The sequence below is a fragment of the Lycium barbarum genome, chromosome 2 (genome assembly GCF_019175385.1).
Source record: "Lycium barbarum isolate Lr01 chromosome 2, ASM1917538v2, whole genome shotgun sequence".
NCBI classification, from domain to species: Eukaryota; Viridiplantae; Streptophyta; class Magnoliopsida; order Solanales; family Solanaceae; genus Lycium; species Lycium barbarum.
Window position 1 is genome coordinate 134,250,257 of NC_083338.1, and position 25,096 is coordinate 134,275,352.

The following is a 25,096-nucleotide window of genomic DNA, read 5'->3' on the forward strand; positions in this document are numbered from 1 at the left end:
CTCATCTCTTGCATAATTGGTGTCCTAATGTGTGTGCTTGTGTGACGTGAAAAATGTTGTTGGTGCCTGGCTAATTAATAGGGAACCTAGCTTAATGATATGTTGTTAAAAAATAACAAAGTTTTGTCCTAGGAGATGAATTGTATTTTATGTTTGGCTGCTTCTGATGTGGTTAGGCTCTGATGCCAAGTTTGTCACGCCCCAAAATCCACTCTGGACGCAACAGGCATCCGATGCTATGAACAACACCGGAAGCATCTTATAAAATCAATAAATATCTATATGCACACTGTAATTTTTTTTGAAAAAAATAAATAAATTACTAATATATATACACACGACATTGTTTGAAAATGATGCAAAGTAAACATCTCTGGGTAAGAAGTAAAATATATATACACACGACATTGTTTGAAAATGATGCAAAGTAAACATCTCTGGGTAAGAAGTAAAGCCTTCTTTAAAACCCACATTCTCATTTATTAGTTTAGTTGTATCATAGATCGATTCTGCTTGCATAAAATCCTGCATGATGCATACCCCTTCTCTGTTTCTCAGTGAGCATTGCTTCCATACATAGAGAATGAGAGAGACCTCCCACTGCTACTCATATTCCAATAATATACTCCAGATATACGGGAAAAAAAAAGGCCTTTTTCAATTAGACCAAAAGGATACTCTCACACAAAGACACAGTACTTTACTATCCAATTAGACAAACAGCCAGCATCTTAATTCACTAGTGTTATTTGGCTCGTGCAAACTGGCGTTAATGATTAAATTTTTAAATATCTTTTTAATTTTTTCTGTTCTTACTTCTTGTTCTTACTTCTTTGTTTTTGTAACATCGGTTTGACACTTTCAAAAATACTGTTATCCGATGAAATCAATAAAATTAACTTATAAATAAATATAATTATTAAAAGTCTTGGTATTGACAAATACTTTTGTAGATGTTCTTTCAAATTAAACCACACAAAAAAAATACCGAAAAGTCAATGCAATTAAATTGTTGTTACTTTAAGCTTTCTTTTTCCTTCCAACATATGCATGTTAGAATAACTTCTTATCTTAATTTAATGAACCATTTAATGAAATCTACATTGAAATAACTTTTTCATGTTAAACTTAACTATTTTGTCCTAAATTGTATAACATATTAATATCCCATATATTTGCAAAATACTTTAATATTAAAAAAATAAAATATATACTTCTTACAATTGACTACAGTTTCTTCTCAAAAAAATTCAGAATATATACAAAATTATATTTTATAATTCCTCTTTTAATATGTAGTAATTTATTAGATATATTTTACGTTGAAAGTGTGTGCACATACAATTAGATTAATTAACTACCCTACTTTGAAATTCATTTTTTTGATTGGGACGGAAGGACTATAATTTACATTTTTTATACTTTTGAAAGTATTTAATAATGATACAAGTTATTTGTATCTATTTTTTAATTTAAAGCTTAACCCTACCTTAAGTGAAATTTTATTAATTACTTATATTTGCTAGCACATACGTCCTAAAATTACATGAGAAATTAAAAAAATATGTTTAATCGAACGAATAAAAAATTAAAATAGCAAATGATAAATGATAAATAATATTAATAAATAATAAATGATATTATAAGAATAACATTTTAACTCAATAATTTAGCCTATATTAAGATAGAATTTAAATGACATGGTAATTTATTACGTGTCTATATTAAATTCTTAAGAAAAAATATAATTTAAAATAAGTTTGAATAGTAATATTTTCACATAAAAAGACTCAAATATGTCTGAGTGTGCTTTGTGGGGGCCACAACCTTTTCCATGGCATCATCATCTTTAGTAGCATGCCAAAAGTCCTTAAAATTCTTAAAAATTTACCAAAATGTGTCAAAATTTGCAAAGTAATTAATACTTCAATTAGGGATAAAAAGAGAAAAGATTTATGTGAGGACTACAAAACTTTGAGATCTTCTCTTATATATAGTAGTAATGTTGATTTTTAGGCCAACAATGCTAATACAAATGAAAGGACATTTGAGAGAAGATGGATCTTTTAATTTCATCTCATAATCAACAAGGCACACCAAATCCAAACCAAAATATGTGTATATTAAGCCAGCTTCAGAAGGAAGTCTATTTATGCAAACTGCAAAGCCTATCAAATGAAAACAAGATCTGTGGAACTTCAAGGGGAGTTCTCGAACAGCAATAAAATTCCAAATCTGAAACCTGGATTGCTGGAATAGTCTCCTATGTCAAGACTTGAAGATCTTAAAGGTAAAAACAAAGTTGTAACAGGGGGAAAAATTGCACTATCAGAAGAAATTATATACCATAACATGGATCTATAAGAATTTCGCCGCAACATGAGCTTGCTCACATTGCCAGTTCCAAGCCTGGATGAAGGAAGATAGTTGATGTACGCTAGTAACCAACATAAAACTTGTCAATGTACGATGAATCCTCATAATATCTGTTCTTTGGTTTTAGATGTTGTAACGTGGATATGTAAGGATGCTTTTTGTTCTTTTCAGTTGTTCCCAGATATGTGATAACAGGTAAATGAGCAATGATCCCAAAATGCCAACTCAAGTTTATACACTAAGATATCTAAACTAAGAGGTTACAGGATAGGTAATTACTTAGGACTACAACAACAACAACAACATACCCAGTTGAATCCCACAATGTGGGGTCTGGGGAGGGTAAAGTGTTCGCAGACCTTACCCCCACCTTGGAAGGTAGGGAGGTTGTTTCCAAAAGACCCTCGGCTCAAAAGAAAACAAGGAAAACAAGGGAAAAGAGTCAGATACGGACAAGCAAATCAAAACAATGCAAAAATGAGAAATAGCAAGAGCAACGAAGTCATGATAAAACAGCAAAGATTGGCAAGACCAACACATAGAAGCAGGATAAAATACTCCTAATACGAGAAAGGAAACCTCGCGGTCCCCCACTAGCCCTCTACCCTGATACTCGACCTCCACCCCCTCCTATCACCGGTCATGTCCTCGGTAAGCTGAAGTAACGCCATGTCCTGCCGAATCACCTCTCCCCAGGCCTTCTTTGGCCTACCCCTCCCTCTCTTCAGGCCCACCACTGCCATCCTCTCACACCTCCTCACTGGCGCATCGGCGCATCTCAGCTGCACATGCACTTAGTACTGAAAAAGTTAATTTCTATGTCACAACAAATACCAGCACCACACACGATTATACACCAAGCTACAAAGCAACTATATCTAAACTTGCCAATCTCATCCTTTAACATCTGTAAGAGAACTATCTTGTTTTTTCATTTTTGGGCATAGTCCTATCTTGTTTTTTCTTTTTTGGGCATAATCCTATGAAAGACCAGATTACAACCAGATATTCCTTTTCTAAAATAATAAATACGTAGTCTTAGTTTAATGGAAAAATCACAAACAGTATGACAATCTCTGAAAGTACACTAAAAAATTGATCAACATGTACCTATCTGAAGACCCTAAGAGAGTGATTAACACAAGAGAAACCACCATCAATCATCAGATTATGCCCACTAATATACCTTGCTTCATCACTGGCTAAGAAAAGCACAGCATTAGCAACATCGTGAACCATCAATTCCACACCCTGCAAGTTAGCATTCTTGCCAGCAAAAGCACGAAAACCTTCTAGTGCACCTTTGGTCTTTTCCTCCTCAGGCAAGTGAGCAAGAGCTAATCCAGTTGCAACAGCATAAGGAGAAACACAATTCACACGTATACCATGTTTTCCCATCTCGGCTGCAACATTTTGCGTAAGTCCCAAAACAGCATACTTGGAAGCTGTATAACCATGCGGGCCAATTCCCCCAAGGACACTCGCGACACTACACAGAGATACTATCGATCCTTTCTTTAGCGGAATCATTACTCGAGCCGCGTGCTTCATTCCAAGGAAAGCACCTTTCAAGTTCACATCAAGCACATTCTCAAACACAGAAAGTTCATAGTCACGGATATCTGGAATAGGGGGGCCAGACAACCCGGCATTATTAACCAGTATATCAAGTGTACCAAAGTTTTGAACGGTAAAATCAACTGCGTTACTAATATCAGCTTCTGCAGTAACATCACAGTGGATAAAACACACATTCTGGTCATTACCAAGGGTCCCACAAACATGCTGTCCAAGTTCATCTTGAATATCAGCAATGCATACTTTTGCACCATGTTTATGAAATAGACGCACTATGCTCTCTCCTATGCCACTTGCCCCTCCGGTGACTAAAGCGACTTTTCCCAATAACCTGATATATCAGATGAAATTACAAAGTGAACTCTTATATTCCAGTCAGCATCTTAACCGTTGAGCAAGAAACAATTTATAAAATAAAGACATTACTTATATTTGGGGGAGAGGAGGGAGGAAGGATCACAAACAGAGCAACAGAGATAGAAAAAGGGTGGGCAGAGGGAAAAAGGAAGACAAATATTATCTCGAAGTTTTAATTGTTATAATTCTTTTATCACTCTCTTCTACGCTCAGTGTTGTTTACGACCTAAAGGAGAAAATAATGAGAGAGAAAAGTGAGCTCGATCTAATAGTACAACTTCACAAGTAGTTTGATTACTGAAATACAATAATATCATATAAAAGCATTTTAATAAAGTTTCATTAGAGGAAACGAACCAAGCAAATAAATTGAACATAAAACATGAGGAAGCACTTTGATAGAAAATCATGCCACTTCATTAAAGGCATTAGTAAATCCTAGGCGCATTTATACAGTTTTCATCTTCTTTTCGTTTGATTAACAACAAGGCTATTGGACTAACCAAAATGAAAAAAATAAGGCTGTATAGATTCTCATGAAGATCAGTAAAAGATAACTTTGAGAGTAGATATGCTACAGGTCACAGTATAACAATAATTAATTATCATGAGAGTATATCTGAATCTTATCGTTTGAAACTTGAAAAAGTTAAAATATATATTTCCCATGTCATCAAAGCTGATGCCTATCATTAAGATACCTAGAGACTAGAGTATCTATTTTCTTTTCCCTGTGATAGTAAATTCAGCTTTCAGTTAACTTCATCCCTGACCAGCAATAGCCTAATAGAACAAATCGGATAAAACATTTCTCCCAACATCATGATTTCAAAAAATCTGTTGAAATCTGACTTATTAGAGGAAGTACAACGGGTTCTCCAAATGCTATCATGATTCCCAAGTTCATATACATTTGATCAGACATTGAATTATTTTTTTCTACGACACAGTCTATTCCCAAGCCATAGTTGAAGAAAAAGTAATGAAGAATTTCGTTTGATGGCATTTTGGAGAAAAAACAAGATATGATATAGGTACAAAACCAGTGGGGAGTACCTTACACAAATCTAGACCAGATCGAGACTATATAAATGCATTTGCTGCTCCATTTACATCAAATATTGGTTTGGTGAATGCATAATTTAGCAATTTCATTTGAGAATATGCTAATCCAAGTAATGGTAAGAATTGACCAGAACATGAGAACGACACACTTACCCCATGGCTTTTCTAGTCCACAGGATCAGATGCTAGAAAGAAAGAAAACTGCATTGAAGGGTAAAAATTAATCGTGAATCAATGTCACCTCAAACTACCTGGGAAGGGTCAAAATCTAGAATCGAAGTCTATCTTTTTAGCACCACACCGCTAGGATCAAAATAGCGGAAAAGTAAAGCAATCTGTTTCACAGATCCATCTCATAAATAGGTGCTTTAAACAGTGCATCCCTGGTGGATTTTAAATATAACCACCCAGGCAATGTACATGTGCAGGTTTTTATTGATAATAGAAAATCTCAAAAAGGAGTGTAGAAGTAAGAAGGCCAAGACCTTACCTAATTGGGTTTGAGGTAAAGAGAGGAGCAGGGACAATGCGTTCATGTCACGACTCTTTTTGTTTTTTAGGGAAGTTTAAAGATGTTGAATTTAGGACCTTGGTCCCCATAATAGAAGGGAGACTGAGCGGTCTAAGATCCAGTATTCGTGAAAAAAAAAAAAAAAAGGTAAATCAAGTAATCAACTATATCGAGCATACCGGCTACTTTTATGTTTTTATTCATTAATCGTGCCATATATACTAACAGAATCAAGAAAATAATGAGAGGATTCTTATGGGAAGGGTAATGGGGGCAAGGAGATACCATCTGTGGAATAGAATAAGCTAACAGCTCTAGCCGAGGGGAGAGGCCGAGACATCCGCATATTTCTCATCTGCAATAAGTCCATCTTCAGAAAATGGATGTGGAGCAGTGGCGGAGGTAGGAAGCACAAGGGGGGTTTCATCCGAACCACCTTTGCAGGAAAATTATATTGTATATACAAGTACAAGGTCAAAATTTCTTTTTATGTATATATAGTTTATGTTTAATCCCCTTGGCTTCTTCATGTGTTTACTTCCTATATTGAATTCCATTAGTAAAAATCCTGGCTCCGCCACTGCTATGGAGGTCTAGTTGCAAAGAGAATTATCTATGGTAGAGGGTGATCCTCACAAGATATGTATGTCAGCAAAAGGAATGCTTCTCCAAGTACGTCATGACCTTTACAGAAAGGAATCATGAACCAATGGAATGTCATATGATGCTAATGGCAACAGTATACATCTGTGGTTGGATATGTGGCGTTGGAACTCAATTCTAAAGTATGAGTTTCCTTGCTTGGTGCAGATTACAATTATAAGGAGGCGCAAATGGCTGAACTTCTTCGACGAGATGATGCCAGGTATTTTGGGATATCCTTTCGGTAACCTATCTTAGACCGGAAATGGGACCATATTAATAAATATTTCAAACATAATTTAAACTAGTTTAAAACAGTGTTTTGAAGGGGTTTAACTATGAAGAGGTTATCGGCGAAGCCACACTATAATTGTTTGATTGATATAAGTGATTCTAGTCCAAGTAGAGAACTATATGGAAGATGAAAGCACCTAAGATCTTCATGAGGTATGCGTGTTGGAACGTTATGCTAATGACACACAACTTGAGAAACAGAAGACGAATAGTCATTAGTTGGTGTTGTATATGAACCACATTTAGTGAGGAAGTGGCATACACAGCTTCGCATTTCTGCCGATCCTTCGTGTGTCTGAAATGGCATGGGTGCTATCTAAAAATGTTTCAGAACATCGTCGACATTGGAGTGTGAAGAAGTTGGATACCAAAAGAAATGGATTTGTACAAGGCTACTTCTCTGAGCAGTTTTTGGATGACTTAGAAAGAAATGAAAGGAAGAATCTTCAAAGAGGTAGAAAGTCCAGTATTTGAAAATTAGTATCCCCTTTTTGCTTCAATTGTGTTTTCACGTAGGAAGGATGATACCAGCTGTAGAAAATTGGTTGAATTGTTCTGAAAGCTTGATGTCCAGAATGTGCAGCGCTACCGGCTATCAATCAAATTATTTTGATTAAATAATATAGAATCTACCAAAAACAGGTAAGATAGAGGGGAAAAAAAGGCAGCCCGGTGCACAAAACATCCCGCATTAGCAGGGTCCGGGAAAGGACCGCACCCCAAGGGATGCGATGTAGTCATGTAGATAATTTACCCTAATGCAAGCATTAGTGGTTACTTCCACGGCTCGAACCCGTGACCTATAGGTCACACGGAGACAACTTTACCGTTGCTCCAAGGCTCTCCTTCAGGTAAGATAGAGGAATAAAGTTAAATTTTTCTAAAATAATTAAGTGATCTAAAAAAATTCAAGAAAAGGGAATATTAAAGTTTTAAAGAACTAGATGTCCACTATGAAAATCAGCTGCTCCTGTTTGTGGCAATTGTACTTTTGGCACAGAAAGGATATCCTATATTCGACAGACAATTAGTTGAATTCTTTTGAAGGTTTGATATAAATCCACAATGTGCAGTGACACCAACTTGGTGTATTTGCAATCAAATTATACTGACTTATCAAAAAAAAAAAAAAAAACTATGGAAGCAGGTAAAAAATTAGAGTAATCCTACAAAAAAGAACCAAAAGGAAGAAGCTTTACACTGTAGTTACAGATTCTGCTTCTCAATGAAACAGTTTCATCATAGTGGCTCCTAGGTTTTGGCAAATTTTCAATCAAAATTCACCCTCAATATAGATCTCATTAAAAAAAAAAAAAAAAAGAGAGAGAGGGGGGTGAAGGGTCAAAAATGCCGGGAAAAGGGCTAAAAATATCCTCCATTATAAATTTGGATCAAAAATACCCCTATTATTATTAAAGTTTTCAAATATACCCCTGTCTTGACGGAAATCATCAATATAAACCGATTTCATTTTTTAACCCGCTCCATTTAAATCCGACCCAATTAAATAAAAAACACATATCGGTTACTCACTCCGGTGTCTAGTGGCTCCAGATGTAGGACTCAGGAACAAGTTGATGGCATATGAGTTTTCTATGTAGTTGGATCGGATTTAAATAGAGTGAATTTAAAAATAAAATCGGGTTATGTTGAGGATTTCCGTTAAGACGGGAGTATATTTGAAAACTTTAATGACGAGAGGAATATTTTTTACCCAAATTTATAACAGAGGATATTTTTAACCAATTTCTCAAAGTAGAAAAAAAAAAAAAAAAAAAAAAAAAGAGAGTAACTAAACATCAATTATCAATCACCATATGACAAATGAACAGACCATAAGCATTAAGCAGTTATTCAAAAGACATATTAGCTCACAGTGTCAAAGGACAAGACATCTATCTTACCAAAAAACATCAGAAAATAAAAAGGCAATAACCAACTCTGAAAAAGAAAAGAGAATACCCCAATTGAAGGAAAAAAAAAAACAAATTGCATTATAATTACTTGGAGCAATATGAAATTTTCAAGAAGTACCTTTGGTTAGAAAGAGAAGTACTGTCAGAGTTTGCTTGAACTTCCATGGCAGCAAAGTTAATTCCTTCTTTCTAAAAGAACCTAGAAAAGCAAATACATATAGAGCCCGTTTGGATTGGCTGCTTATAAGCTTTTTTCTCTTTGTTGAGTATTTGTTGGCAGCTTAAAGTCATTTTGTGCTTAAAATAAGCTTAAAAAAATAATTGAGCCCATTTGACTTAGCTTATGTAAAGCATCTTATAAGTTATTTTCAGCTTATAAGCCAAAACAAAAAAATTAGACTACCTCAACTTATTTTTTTTATCTTATAAGTTATTTGCAGTTTATAGACGTGAGTTCATCCATGCTCATAAAATACTTATATAATTACTACGAAGCTATACTATGCATATAATTTCTGAGACTGCTTTCACACTCATGATAGAGAAACAATAATTTTAATTAAAAAAATATAGTTACTTGAGTCACATTTTTTTACTTCATAATTAATTTAATCTAATGGTAGATTAATCATTTGTGGTTGATAAGTTTTGTGGATAATATTGTTCACAAAATCTTCTTTTGCAGTTTAAAAAATTAGCTTAGAAAAAAATTAATTACATGAGAATCTCACTGATTCAATACGAATAAAATATGACATCATATAATGACCAAAATTCAAGGTAATTTGAACTTCTTCAAAGTGATTATTGAAATATTTGTTTCTCTAATATTTCCCCGTCTAATTTATGACACCGTTTGACTTGACACAACGTTTAAAAAATAAAGAAAGATTTTTTAAATTTATAATTTAAAACAAATCTTAGACATTTGTGTGTCTATAAATTATTTCATTTAGGGCAAAAAAAAAAAATCAAGTTAAATTATTTCTAATTATAAAAATATAATTCTTTTTAATAGACTAAAAAGAAAATAATACCACATAAATTGAAACAGATGGAGTAAGAGATAAGAAAAAATCCATAAAAAATTACACTTTTTACAAAGGCCAAAGTTAATTGTGTTAAGAAAATCAATGATGAAATGAGAATACAAAAGAAAAAGTAGCATCCACGTGGAGCAATTTCACAGGGTCAAATGCCCATTTGAAGGGCGAAAGCTAAAAACCAGCACAAGCTGGGGTAAAAGTGCAAATGATCCAAAAAGTTAATCTAATAAGTGATAAAAGAGATCTCAAAAAACTGCCACGTGTAGCAGCCTTATAGGATCAAACCGTATGTGAGGACGACAAAAAAGCATGGATCAATCTTATATTAAGTAGTAATATTATATAAGAGCAAATGTGAGGACTTTTGTAGTCCTCACAATAATTTCTCAATTTTTTTAAAAAAATTTTATTAATTACTTTTATGTCTTAATCTTATTTATTTAAGTTAATTTTTTTATTTTTTGTTTTTAAAATCTACTTTTCAAAAGCTATCGAACCTGAGGACTTTTATAGTCCTCACAATAATTTTCAATTTTTTTAAAACTTTTTAATTAATTACTTTTAGGTCCTAATTTTATTTATTTAAGTTAATTTTTTATTTTTTGTTTTTAAAGTCTACTTTTCAAAAGCTATCGAATCTCCTACCTCATTTTTCACGTTATTTGATTTTCTGATTAGTGCTCGATATCGGCATTTGAGCCCAATTAATCCAGATAATTCGCACTGCATCGCGCCTATTCGGGGGAGCGCTTCCTCCAAAGATTTTTTTCCATATCCATGTTCGAACCCCTAATCCATAATTAAGAGAGGAGCAGCTCCATCCGCTGCACAAGTTAAATTATGTATTTGTCTTAAAAGTTCATTAACCATGTATAGATTATTTATTTAGAACTAAATAACTTCAGAAAATTAGGATACATAAGTTATAATGTCAAATTCTGGTTCCAAATTTGATTTGAATTAAATAATTTCATCAAAATGAAAGTTAAAATATTAAAAGAGTGGAATGAAAATTTTACTTTCATATAACTACCCACTTGTGGGACTACAATATGTATATGGTTGTTGTTGTTGTTGTACACTTGTACTAACATAAATTATATTTCTTTAGTTAAAATATTTACTTTTATATCTTGAATTTGGATCTAAACTTAGCACGGATCTCACATAACTAGTATACATATAAAGACAAGAAGAACACGTAGATACTGACGGGAAAAATTAAAGCACATGGTATTTGGTTATGGGATGGACCACAGTGGGCGGTTAGATTGCCAAATGGACGGCGTGTGAAAATGATTACTCCACTCAATATAGAAAAGAGTATATAAGGAAAATGTTACAGGGGAATACTACTTTTTGTAGGGCCGGTTTGGCTTAGGTGATTTAAAGTAACTATATGATAAGCATTAACTGTTGTCTGTTGATAGGTATTTTAAATGCTGAAGTTGATTTGATAAGTAAATAATTACGCGTTTGGATAAAAGCATTGAAATTGATAATAAGCTGTTGAAGTGTTTGGCAAGAAAAATGTTGATAAGTATTTTTTTCTATTAAAATAACTTAAATATCCTTAAAATTGTTTACACTAATAAAAACGTTATTTTTATAATTTTTTAAATCCCAAATTAGTTCAAATACACAATAATTTATGCCTCATATTTTGTATACAAAATTGATTAGATAAAATATTTCTTATGAATATATTTATTTTAAAATTGATTAGATAAAATATTTCTTATGAATATATTTATTTTATGATAAGCTAAATTAATAAAATAGTTAATAATTATACTAAAGTTCGTTAGTATAACATACTCAAATAGTACACAAAATATTTGAATAGAATAAACACATATGCAATTAATGAAGTTTTGTTTGTTGCTACTTAAATTAAAACATTCAGCTATTACAAATAACCTGAGCAATCCGACTGCTTCTAATGGAGAAGAGCTTCAAATTCTCATATGTTTTTAACGTTGGTAGAAGAGAGCTGCTGCGTTTTAAAGACGTAAGGTGAGGAAGTGACGTGACGGAGAGGGTTAGGTTTTAATTAGAGTAAGGGTATTTCAGGAATTACGAAATAATATTATGGATAGAATAGTAGAAGTCTTGATCAAACTAAAAGTGCTTATAAGCTCAAAAATAATAAGTTGGGGGGAGACTAACTTATGGCTTATGACTTATTTAGTTATTTTTGGCTTATAAGCACTTTCATTTTTACCAAATGTCGAGATAAGCCCAAAAATGCTTATAACCATAGCCAAACACCCTCGTAATCCGGATTATATTTATCGAATTTTGAATTTAGTTTACAGCTATTCAATAGTCCTATAATATATGAGTTAATTTAATTCAATATTTTCTCCATCTTAATTTAATTCAATATTTTCTCCGTCCCAATTTATATGAGGGTTGATATATTTGGGGAGTCAAACAGTTCTTTCTTTGATTATGATTTTGTTCAACTCTTTTCATTTGTTGTGAGTTATTAGTTATGCAGATTTATAGTACTTTTACGTAGCTTTCAAATATTTAAATTTTATTGTAAAATACTTGAATAATCTATGTTTGAAATTGAGTCAAAGAAAGAACAGTTTGACTTAGGTCAGCCCTCATAATTGGAACGGAGGGAGTAAGAAGTTAGTGTTTGACGGGTGCTCGAGCACCCATTAACCTAGGGTCAGGCCATGTATATTTATGTAATAAAACTTTGAGACCATAGGCAATTGCTTCTATATTGATGATGAGATAGAGACTTGCAATATCAAAGAGTCCGGAGACTAAAGGGCATGAATTTGCCCAAAAAAAATCAAATGATTTCAAAAAATTTAAAAAAAAATTACAAACAAAAATCATATTTTGCAAAACGTTGGCTACCACATTTTGCAAAATATAATTTTTCCCGACTATTTCATTTTTTTAAAATTTCAGTGAAGCTTTTTTTTAACTCAAACATACACCACAAGTCATATAATAATTAACTCAAACAAATATTCTAACACTAACCTTTCATGCAATAATTAAAAATGTGTTTTCTAATATGTGAACATAAAAAAAAAGGAAAAGGGTCAAATATACCCCTCTACTTTGTTTTATGAGTTAAATATACCCTCCGTTAGTGAAAGTTAATAAAAATACCTCTGTTGTCTTCAAACTTCACACTTATGCCCTATTTGGATGGAAATCCCCAAATCCTCTCAAATTACCCAATTTCAAAAAAATTACTCACTTTTTTTGTTGACCCACCCCGCTCGACTCGTCTGTCGTCATCATCAAGGTCTAGCTTCATCTTTTTCCACGGAGAAAAAAAGAAAAAGAAAAAAGCAAGAACACACCCAAATGATAAAATTCCAAAACTCACCTCAAGTTTAATCTTTAAATTTTTTCCTAAGTTGTACGGTTGTTGTTTCCTTATGTAATCTTCCAAGAATATGTTGTTGTCGTTATTGTAATAAATATATAATATGTCTTTTGGTGTTTAGTTACGCATTTAATTTAACATGTACTATTCAGATAATGTGTGACGTTTATTGAACCTATATTTTTAGCTTTTTTTTTTATGTTCACGTATTAGAAAACACATCTTTAATTATTGTATGAAAGGTTAGAGTTAGAATATTTGTTTGAGTTAATTATTATATGACTTGTGGTGTATGTTTGAGTTAAAAAAAAAAAACAGCTTCACTAAAAATTTTTAAAAAAAATAGTAGGGAAAAATTATATTTTGTAAAATGTGGTAGCCAACGTTTTACTTGTAATTTAAAAAAAAAAAATCGAAATCATCTGACAAATTTTTCTTCCGTATAACGTAGCACCCTCCACGATAAACCTCTTTCGGTTTATCGTGGAAAGGGCAACCCCCTTTGTTTTTTTCTTTTTGTGGCAAATTCGTGCCCTTTAGGCTCCGGACTCGATATCAAATATGTTGTAGAGACATAAAAAAGCATACGGAAAAGGGCCTAAAACACCTTCGAACTATTGAAATTGGTGCAAAAATACCCTCCATCCACCTTTGAGCCCCCAAATACCCCCGCCGTCTACCTATGGGGTCTAATATACCCTTATTGCTAACGACCCCTTTTCATTAAACACGTGGCAGCTTTTAATTGGTTACCCATATTATTAACTAATCTAATTAATTTTTAAGTATGTTTACCGGTTCAACCCGCCAACCCCACAACCTGACCAGCCCTCCCCCATCAACTAAAACCCATTTAACCAAACAGGAGCTAATGAAATGCGTTTAGGAGAGGGTAATGTCAATTATATATTTGGAAATCTGACTATACTGTGTATCTTTTTTGTAACACTACCAATTTAGTTCAGAGATTAATGACTAGATGGATAATCTGCTATTAAAGTAGAATTTCATTGTGAATGAGGTTATAAACTTATATTTTTCCTTTCTTTTGAATTATTTACTTAAGTTACGTTGGAACTTACTTATGTAATGTTGGAATTTGACATAAGAATATTATGTTAAACTTTTTCTTTTGAATTTAGGTTATATTTTCAATTTTAAGTTATTTGCTTTCACATTGTATGTTGTTTATTTTAACTTATATTTGATGGATTTTTTGTGTCAAACATGTGAATAATGTTATGACATTATATTTATAAATATTATTTTGTTGTCAAACATCCAATCCATGACGTTCTCGCGAAAAAAGTCTTCTTTTAAGTTTTATAATTGATTAAAATTAAATATTATTAATTTGAAAAATATATATCAATTATTTTTTATAATATTAGTTACAAATATATGATTATTAATTAATATATTTTCAAGAAACAATGTGTTATTAAATAACTAATTTAATATCATTTATAAAGGTAAATATTTTTTAAATATTAATTTTAAATTTTATTTTTAAATTGTGTAATTACACTTGTGCAAGCAAACAGCACGCTTGTAATTACACTATAATTACGTTATGACAAACAAATAGGTCATTGTAATTACACTACTGTGTAATTACTACCCTAATAATTACACCAATTCCAATTACCAGGTGGTTTTCTAAACAGACCCTCAGTAAGACTCAGATAAAACCAACTGCACCTTTTTCCAAAAGAACAAATACATAGTAGTGGAGTACTTTTTATTTGAACTGAACAGACATAATAGTTTAATTGTATTTTTTTACAAGATTACAATCTCTAGGGACTTTCTTAGAATCCTGATGAACATATACCTATTTGAACACCGCAAGAGAGTGATTCACACTTGAAAAACCACCATCTACCATCAAATTATGCCCACTTACATACCTCGCTTCATCACTAGCTAAGAACAACACAGCATTTGCAACATCCTGAGCCATCAAATCCACCCCCTGCAAGTTCGCACACTTGCCAAAATAAGAATGAAAATCCGCGATTGCATCATCATTCCTTTGATCTGGAGGCAAGTGAGCCAGGCCCAATCCAGTTGCAACAGCGTAAGGAGAAACGCAATTCACACGTATACCATGTTTCCCCATCTCAGCTGCAACATTTTGCGTAAGTCCTAAAACAGCAAACTTGGAAGCTGTATAAGCATGAGGCCCGAGGCCTGCAATAGCCCCTGCTGCACTTCCCAAAGACACTATCGATCCCTTCTTTCGTGGAATCATTATGCGAGCAGCATGTTTCATTCCTAGGAAAACGCCTTTCACGTTCACATCAAGCACATTATCGAAGATAGAAAGTTCATAGTCGCGTATATCTGATAAAGGGGGCTCTGACAGTCCAGCATTGTTAACCATTATATCAAGTGTGCCGAATTTTTCAACAGTAAAATCAACTGCCTGACTAACATCAGCTTCTAAAGTAACATCACAGTGGATAAAATACGTGTTCTGGTCATCACCAAGCGTTCCACAAACACGTTGTCCGAGTTCATCTTGGATATCAGCAATGCATACTTTGGCGCCATGTTGGTGGAATAAACGTACTATGCTCTCTCCTATACCACTTGCACCTCCCGTGACTAAAGCTACTCTTCCCAATAGCCTGTGATATATTAGATGAAATTACAATATGTCTCTTATAAAGGTCAACTGAATTTCCAAAATGGTCAGATATATTAGTATGACATTGAGGGTGCAGTCAGGGTCAGAGCTAGGGAGCGCAAGCGGATTCATCCCCAGAAAATTACACTATACATATAAGGTTAAAATTCTGTTTTTAGGGCCTGTTTGGAAAGCCACCCAGGTAATTAGAATTTGATGTAATTGGGTGTAATTACACGGTTTGGCCTGTTTGTTTGACCAGATAATTACACAGTTAGGTGGGAATTGGGTGTAATTGACAGGGTGTAATTACACTCTCCAATTCTCAGGGGGGGGGGGGGGGGGGGGGGCTGAGAATTGGGTGTAATTACACCCTGTAATTACAGAGTTACTTTTTAGTTTATTTCTTTTTATTTTATTTTATTTTAATTTCTTTGCTTTTCTAATTTATTTTTTTATTTCTATTTATTTTTTTATTTTTTTATTTTTATTTTTACTTTTATTTATTTTTTATTTTTTTAAATATATTTTTCTTTTTATATTATTTATATTTCATTTTCTTTCTTCTCATTTCCAACCTTTACTTCTTGTGGTTCCATGTAATTGCTCATTTTGTTTTTAATTTTTTTTATTCATTTAGCATAACAGTATTATTATTCTAATTTTTGAAACTACATCTCTTAATATTAGAAAGAATGAGTCATTAACAAACTTGACATATAATGAGTGACGTTATTAAAGTATAATTTCGTTGTGAATGTGGTTATAGACTTATATTTTCCTTTTCTTTTGAATTATAGGAGTATTTACTTATGTTACGTTAGAACTTACTTATGTAATGTTGGAATTTGACATAAGAGTATTATCTTAAAAAAATTTCTTTTGGATTTTGAATTTAGGTTATATTTTTTACTTTAATTTATTTGTTTTAATACTATTGACTTGTTATTTCACATTGCTTGTTGTTTATTTTTCACTTATAATTGATAGAATTCTTGTTAAACATTTGAATAATATTGTGGCATTATATTTATAAATATTCTTTTTTTTTTTCTCAAACATCAAATCCCATGATGTTCTCACAAAAAAAGTATTTATAATCAATTAAAATAAAAATATTATTAATTGAATTATATATCAACTATTTTTTACAATATTAGTTACAAATATATGATTATTAATTAACATATTTTCAAGAAATAATGTGTTATTAAATAGTTAATTTAATATCATGTATAAAGGCACATATTTTAAATATTAATTTTAAATTTTTTATAGTGAAGTTTTATTTTAAAATTAAACTAACTGTGTAATTACACTTGTGCAACCAAACAGTACGCTTGTAATTACACTGTAATTACATTATGATAAACAAACAAGTCATTGTAATTACAATACTGTGTAATTACTAGGGTAGTAATTACACCAATTCCAATTACCAGGTGGCTTTCCAAACAGACCCTTAATGTATACATAGTAGATGTTGAATCCTGTTAATGAAAATTCAGACATCGCCACTGGCTGCAGTGGCTTCATTGGTGGGGAAGAATGAGAGACAAAATCTTGTTTTAAGCAATTAGTATAACTTGTCAGGTAATTTGATTACTCAACTAACATACTATGATATAAAAGTAAGAAAAAATTGAATACAGAGCATAAAGAAAGAAACTTTTTCCTCGGAACGCCTTTGAAAGAAACTCATGCCACTTTATTGAAGCCAACAACAGGTTACATGTTACAACAGATTATAATACTCTTATAATTAAAACATTCTTTACATTACAACAGATTATATTGCATATTGTATTAAACAACTGGTTGAATTTTTTGATGATTTGATGTAAACGATAATGTGCCGACACCTGAATGGTGTATCTTATATCAAATTATTTCAGAAAAGAAAAAGCCAAAGGAGCTTTACACTGTTAAGTTAAAAGGAAACTCCTTATCTCAGTAGATCAGTTTCCACCACACAATGACAATGGCTCCTACGTTTTGCAATATTTCAACCAAGTTTACTTCTCCAATAATAAATGTTACTAAGAGAATGCATTTTATTAAACCAACCTAATACTCTTTCTGTCCCAATTTATATGACACAAGTTTTTTTTAGTCAGTCTAAAAAAAATGACATATTTTCTTATTAGGCAGCAATTTAACCGCACAAATATCTTTGGCTTTTTTAGACCACAAGATTCAAAAATCTTCCTTTATTTCTTAAATTCCGTACCCAGTCAAACTACGTCATATAAATTGGGACGGTGGGAATATTCAATACCAATCTCCATATAACAAATGAACCAAAACATGAGCATTCCATTCATTCAAAAGAAAAGACATCAACTAATTCTAACATGAAACAAGAAGTTGAGCAAATGTTGCATCTAAAAAAAAGTGTAAGAATTTTCAAGCAGAACCTTTGATTGGAAAGAGTACTGTCAGAGCTTCCTTTGACTTCCATGGCAGCAATAGTTTCCTTTCTCTAACAGGAAACACAAAGGTGACCAACAATAAATAAAACAGAAATTTAAACGATCAGTGTCGTATGGTTTTTACACAGGAACAAAAAGACTTATTATATAGTTGCTGCGTCACTATGCTACAATCAGTGACTATTGCATATTGGTGGTGGAAATTGGAAAAGACCACGTGGAAGCTATATTCACCAACGGAAAGCATTTGAAGATGATACTACCATTCACTAAAACTAAAATTAGGAAAAATATTTTTTTCCTCTAGGAAAAACGTAGGGTTTGCTTAAACCAATCTACGTGCAGATGTGAGGTGAGACGTTTTAGCTCAAATTGGACAAGGCAAAAGACCCATGGAAATTAATTTTTTAATATTTTCTAAATTAATAAAATAAGCATATAAATCACAAAAAAGGTATAATTTCATAAAATTGTAGAAAATTATAAAATTAGTGAGACAATGGATATAATTAAGTGTACAAACATACTAACAACACAATATTACAAAAGATTTTTGTTTTCATACATGAAATAGTGAAAGATGAAAGATATATGCATTAACCAAATACCAAAAGATAGTAAAAACACTAATTTTTAAGAAAAACATTCTCCTTCATTGCAAAAACATCTTAGATTATAATGGATGTAATGTAATTGATCAAAATCCTAAAGGGCAATCTTGGAATATAAAAGCAACGAGTACCTCAATTGGCAATTTTTATTGTTAGTATGCTGACGAGTAACTTCTCAACTAATACGAGTGATGTATGAGCATTCAATTTTTCAGTTAGTCGATTGTTTAGCATGTGTTGTTTCTAATTACATAGGAGTATGAGCAAATATACAAAAGAGAGTAAAGAAGGTAATTGCTGTGAATTGGTTGCGTACATTGAATATGTCACAAAGAGCTAAATTGCCCTTTAGTGATAAGAGTGTAGATGATGAATATCACTGATAAAAATCATGTCTCCGCCACTATCTGATAATGTATGCCATTGTCACTAAGATTAGGCCTCCTCCTTTTACAGCTGATATACATGAATATACGAGTTCTGGCGAGCTTCAGTGCTTAAACATTTACTGCATATATGTACATATATACCATATGACGAAGCACAAGCTCCCTACAAATTTATATGTCCATATTTGGTTCATCCTGTCTGGGGGAAAAGAAGACCAGAAATCTTTTAAACAAGAAGATCAAAAAAGATAAAGATAAAATATGTAATTATGAAAACAATGGACGAGCAGACCCCAGAGAAACAAAAATGTCACCCAAGAATTTGAATATAGACAATAGATTAGTCAGCCAAAACCAGAAAAGCCCATGATCAACTGACGACACTACCTAATAAAGCCTCAAATTTCAATTGTATCGAATGATAGTTGAGCAAGGCACGTCTCAAAACCAACTTTCCACGTAAAAATATCTGCAGCACCTCGATTATTGCCTTCCTACCCAAAAATCAGCCCACTATAAGGAGCTAAAATTACATTATCTTGCAAGAACAAGTTCTTTCACTTCCATTCTCAAATTCATCATCTGATTCACCCTCATCGCTGCAATCACAAGTACATGAAAGTAAGCACAAAAGACTCGCATGCTTGGCACAATGAAAGAATCAGTTTAAAGGGTCACTTGACAGATGTAAAGTAAAATGCAAAACTTAAGAAGCTGGCAACCTGAATATATGAAAGCAAGTGACTATTCACCAGAAAAGGGATCGACATACAACAAACACACAATCTTTCAGGAAAAATTACACATATGCATGCTTGTACAAAGAAGTAGGAAGTGTTCGTTATGAAAACGACAAGCCTCAGACCAAAGTTTCTACTAGTTATGAATCTGTAGGTACATATCAACTCATGGAAGAAAAGCAAATTCAGATGATCCCCATACTTATAAACTGAAAATTTGCAGACGTTCTGCTAATCACAAGAAAAAAAAAATTGAAATCAATTCAGACGTTGGAGTTGTTTCACACTTCATGTTTGAGAGCATCATGGCTCTTAATTGCGACAAAACACCAGATAGCAAACCCACAATTGTGCGGATAAGGAGGAAAAGTCTTCAGCCACAATCGAAGAAGATATAAAATATCTAAAACATCTGATAAACTCAGACACTTGGAGTCTGGAGATACTATAATATATAGTACAAATAAACAACTCTGATCTTATGCTCCAAATGAAAAAATCCAGGCTGAAACTCCCTTTCTAACCACCTCACCTTCTGTTGAATACATCCTAAATTTTTTACTGTTCCAACTGAAAGTTTCATGCTTACCTCTTTCAGTAGCGCCCTAAATCTCAGGCCCTTTCTCACAGTTGACAACTGGAGACAACTTTTTATTTCTCTAGCCAAAATCTCTTCTGTTCCATCCCTTGCTTTGGAAGGAAAATGAGTATCTATGTGATTAAAGAAACCAAGTGGATATCTATGAGGAATCTGTTCCCTTCTCCAGAAAGTTTACTGCACACGTAATATCTTAGATGACTACAGGGCAGCTTCAACACTCAATCAATCAACAACACCTCAATCTCATGTCAGGAACTACTAATTTATAATATATAACAAAATAAAATACTTATAAAAATTTCTTGCAAAAAAAAAGAAGAAAAAAGAAAATGCTAAATGATGTACTCTCCTAAGCAAGGGAAAGATTGCTTTTTCAGAGTGTACGCCTGAGACTTTAAGGATACTAGCGTGAAAAGATGCAACAATCAAGATGGCAGAGGATTTAAAAATTGCAGAAAAGCAAGCTGCTAAACCGTAGATATGGCCTCTAGATATTTAAGGGCATCTACTCTGCATGTCCATATAAAAATTATCATCTCCAGCACCTTATGTTTCTACCACAAACTGAATACCAGAAATTTTAAGCATTGAAGTAGATAATGTAAAGAAGGACAAGATGAAGACTTCTTGAAAATGATAAGCAGTTTGCAGCATCATGGGGCATTATACTTCATAAAGCTACAAATGAAAGGACCACAACAGTCTTATCAAATCTATACAGTCTTATCAAATCTATCTTGTGCCCTGAAGCTGTGGTTCACAAGAATAATTGAAAGACATGCTGCCACCTGCCTAAGATGTCAGAGACAACCTTTGATTCTACCATCAAATAACATGCCTATTAGTCAAGGCACACAGAATTAAGTTGAATAACCATGGAATTCAGCATGTAAGCCTTAATCAGGACATTTCAAGAGTTTTTTAGGCGAGCAATTTTTTCAGGATATGTCTAGATCCCCATCTGACATGAATAGTCCAATGTTTTTAGCAGCCACGACGAAATTTTTGGAACTAAAATCACTAAAACCATTTAAAGTTGGAATGTCCTTAGTAGTTAGTAAAAAAGTTTACAATGCCTAGAATGCGAACCAGTAAGAAACAAACATCAGATTAAAGATGACGAAATGGAGCTCATACCTGGGCTCAAATTCCCTTATCTCAAAAAGCTCTCCTCCGGTTGTGTCTGTCCACTGCACTTTCCTTTTCTCCACAGGATTGGGGGCATCATCAATCTTTTCGGAAATTGTGTCACGTTCATTACCATTGCCACCAGAAATGGGAACACTATTCACTGGTTTTTTTAAGCTACTCTTAAGAGCAACCTTTGGTGAGATATAACTGTCTTCAATAATATTAACGCATTGCAGCTGATCGTTGCCTTTGTCAGAAGCGGCACAGCTGGGCAAGACTTCTGGCTGTCGGGTAGGGCCGACTTTAAGGGGAGATGCGCTCTCAAGTCCAGCGCCGGCACGACCAAAGCATACAAAGGAGCCGCACCCGCGGACAAGCCTGTTCTTCCCGGAAGCCAGCTGGAGATGAGAATCAGTTTCTTGGTCCACCAACTGGTATTGGTTCCACGGTGCAACTCTCATGGGCTTCTCTTCGTTCTTCTGACCCAAGAGTAGAAGGGTCAGGCCCTTACTATATCCAGAAGCTGAAGACGAGAAGAAACCTCCTCCTTCTACTGCAAATAACATCAGTTCTGCTCATCTGGTCAACATGCAAATGATTGTGTCTAGAGCTACTTCCACCTTCAAAAAAAGCTGCAGCCCCTGCCTCACACTGCCCATAACTGCTTGTCAGATGGACAGCATATGGAATTTCACAAATATAGAAAAAAAAGGAACACGTAGAACACAATTCATTTATACAAAAATAATTTCTGTAAACACGTATAAGAGTTTAATACTCCTTGCTTTTCAATTTAAGTTGCACTAGTCCCGTTTTTGGGACATTTTAAAATGTTTGACATCATTTCACTTCTATACAACTTCCATAGCCATAATGAATTCTTTTTTTTTTTATGACCGAGAAATCCGTCTAGGGCCAACCCTTAAGACCAACTGCAACCTTCAAAACTCGGGGGGCAATGGACCTACCCCCCTACCCTCCTCTACTTAAAATACCAGCCTTAGATCGCATGGGGCGGCACTCGAACCTGCCCCTTGCGCTAAGCTTGGAGTAAGACTTCATATTCATTTAACTATTTTAAACTTCGAGGTGAAATTTTGACTTTTTAACCATTACTCTAATTTTTTCTTCCAGATTCACTTACACAATAGATAAGTCAAATTAACTTCTTAAGCTCCCTACTCAGTCAAATCCAGTCATGTAAAATGAAACAAGGCAGTTATTATTAAATCGCCTAAGAAATTGTATGCACAAAAGACTAATATGAGTGCTCCTGCTGGCTGGTTGTACTACTATTTATTTTTTAAGACTAATTTACTTAAATAATTGTTGCAGCCACAACTCCACACAGTAAGAATGCACAACACTAGATAACTGTCAAAAAGGATTATAGTTAAAATATTTTCAATCAAATTAATTTAATATACAATTCTTCAACATATGCTACAAAGCAGTTCAAGATATGTCAAATCGAAGTCAAACTAGGTGGACACTAAAGTCAACACTTGCATTGACACCACAGATCAAAGGCAAATAACACTCAAAAAAACATCAAACTTAAAAAACTAAAATTATTAACAAAAAACACGAAACTAATCTGTGCTTCAACATAAAATAAAAAAAATAAAAAACTTGTAGCCGCACTTTAACAAAAAATCTCGAATGCAAAACAAATCTACACAAAATTAACAATTAAACAAGCAAAATAAACCACTCAATCACATATTCAAAGATCTAAAACAGCAAAGCAAATTCAACATTAACACTAGAAAATCAACTAAACAACAATTTAGAGAGACAAAAAAAAAAAAAATCATCTAGTCGTACTTTAATAAATATCTTCAATGCAAAGAATAAACCGAGCAGTATTAAGAGTATAAAACTCTCAGTCACATATAGTGAAAAGATCTAGAAACTTCTAAATCACACACAGAACAAAGCAAAGCAAAATAAACATTTACCACTAGAAAATCAAGTAAACAAAATCCAAATCACAGATATAAAAATACTCACAGATCTGAGAGAAAATTCTAGGCAAAAAAACGTGTGGTTGAACAAAAAAAGTCGCCGAGGAAATGAAGAGCTGAAAGAGGAAGAAATTGCCTTATGTTATGGGGATATATATATTATTGGAGTATGCTTATTGAAGTTACTGAATAGTAGTATATATTAGGAAATTGTACTAAAATAAAATTGTTAGTATTAGTTTTAAGTGAATAAATTAATTGGTAAAATAATAAAAATGGAGAGTTGGGGATAGTGACTCTGTGGCGCATGATAGTGATGGGTCCCTTTTTGATTGCCTCTATTTTTAATTAAACAAAAAAGTTAGTATATAACAAACAATGCTGTGGATTTATGTCCTTCTTCAGTTTTAGCTTTTAGGAAAGCGAGTGGATGAAGTGTAAACTATAAGTGGAACTGTTTTTGTTTTCAACACCATTACGTCTTTTTTACTTCCTTATTCTTTGTGTTTCAATCACTACTTAGTAGGCGTTTGCCCATGAAAATCAAATATTGTTCATTTTATTTGGAATTTTGAAGTTAGAGTTGAAGGTGGAGTTGTGTTTGGTTATAATTTTTTACAAAGAATATTTAGTTGTTTAAATGTATTAAAAGTGAAATTAAAAAAGTGAAAACAAGATTTTAGGTGTTTTTTAAAATTTCAAATAAAACTTTAAATTGTATTTGAAATTTTCATGATCAGCGGTGATTTTCAAATAATGTGAAAAAAAAAAAAGTTACCATGGCCAAACGGACTCTTAAATTAACTTTGTTATTTTTGTTATTGGGGTCAAATAAGCCCACTAAAAAGGATAAAAATCTTCCAGCCAAAAGGTGGTTATTGTTACTACTTGATGAGTTGTGTTTTAATACATGACAACCACTTAAATTGGTTATAAATTTTATTTAGATACTCGACCTATAGATTATTCCAATTGAGCACCTGAATATATATGAAAAAGTGTTTCTATTAGACACTTTCGGTTTAAATTTTGATAAAACTTTTGCGTGTATTCTCAAGTGTTTATTAGGTAATTAAGTTAACTACATGAAATATGTTATTTCCTTTAGTTAAACACATCAATCTCAATTAGAAATGTTTGAGGTTTTACGGCTTATTGAGCTCATTTTGGCATTAATTTAGAAAAGGGAAACGAAATTCCACTTTGGGATACAATTACTATTTTCTTTTTGAATGGAAGAGGATTTGAGAGCTTAACTGAAAATCTGGAATACGTCAAATAGGGAGTGGCAACTCTCATTAATGAGGAATTAATTTTCACATTGACCTAACTCTCAATTGAGACTGAACCTGTCCATGTTTTGGTCAAATGTAACATACCCTAAAACAATTGGTGTTCACAAAATGTATGACAAAAAATGGCATGCTTATATATTCATTCAGAG

At 32.9% G+C, this 25,096-nt stretch overlaps 3 protein-coding genes across 4 annotated transcripts; all 3 read right to left on the bottom strand.

Annotated features, from left to right (window-relative positions):
- Nucleotides 1–3,238: 3,238 nt before the first annotated feature.
- LOC132627371 ((+)-borneol dehydrogenase 2-like) lies at nucleotides 3,239–9,014 on the bottom strand. Of its 2 annotated transcripts, XM_060342684.1 has the most exons (3): nucleotides 8,858–8,949; nucleotides 5,530–5,577; nucleotides 3,239–4,285 (listed from the first exon to the last, which is right to left on the bottom strand). In XM_060342684.1, the coding sequence occupies exons 2-3, from the start codon at nucleotides 5,532–5,534 to the stop codon at nucleotides 3,487–3,489; spliced, it is 804 nt and encodes a 267-aa protein (XP_060198667.1). In that variant the 5' UTR covers nucleotides 5,535–5,577; nucleotides 8,858–8,949; the 3' UTR covers nucleotides 3,239–3,486. The 2 variants fall into 2 exon arrangements, with proteins under 2 accessions (XP_060198667.1, XP_060198666.1); XM_060342683.1 differs by lacking the exon at nucleotides 5,530–5,577 and having other exon boundaries at nucleotides 8,858–9,014.
- Nucleotides 9,015–14,835: 5,821 nt separating this feature from the next.
- On the bottom strand, nucleotides 14,836–19,279 carry LOC132627373 ((+)-borneol dehydrogenase 2-like). Its single transcript, XM_060342686.1, has 3 exons — nucleotides 19,141–19,279; nucleotides 18,199–18,263; nucleotides 14,836–15,782 (listed from the first exon to the last, which is right to left on the bottom strand). Exons 2-3 carry the CDS (start codon nucleotides 18,240–18,242, stop codon nucleotides 14,984–14,986), a joined length of 843 nt encoding a protein of 280 aa, XP_060198669.1. The 5' UTR covers nucleotides 18,243–18,263; nucleotides 19,141–19,279; the 3' UTR covers nucleotides 14,836–14,983.
- Nucleotides 19,280–19,457: 178 nt separating this feature from the next.
- LOC132627374 (uncharacterized) lies at nucleotides 19,458–23,857 on the bottom strand. The gene is made up of 3 exons (XM_060342687.1): nucleotides 23,699–23,857; nucleotides 21,692–22,336; nucleotides 19,458–19,812 (listed from the first exon to the last, which is right to left on the bottom strand). Exons 2-3 carry the CDS (start codon nucleotides 22,249–22,251, stop codon nucleotides 19,743–19,745), a joined length of 630 nt encoding a protein of 209 aa, XP_060198670.1. The 5' UTR covers nucleotides 22,252–22,336; nucleotides 23,699–23,857; the 3' UTR covers nucleotides 19,458–19,742.
- Between the last annotated feature and the right edge of the window lie 1,239 nt (nucleotides 23,858–25,096).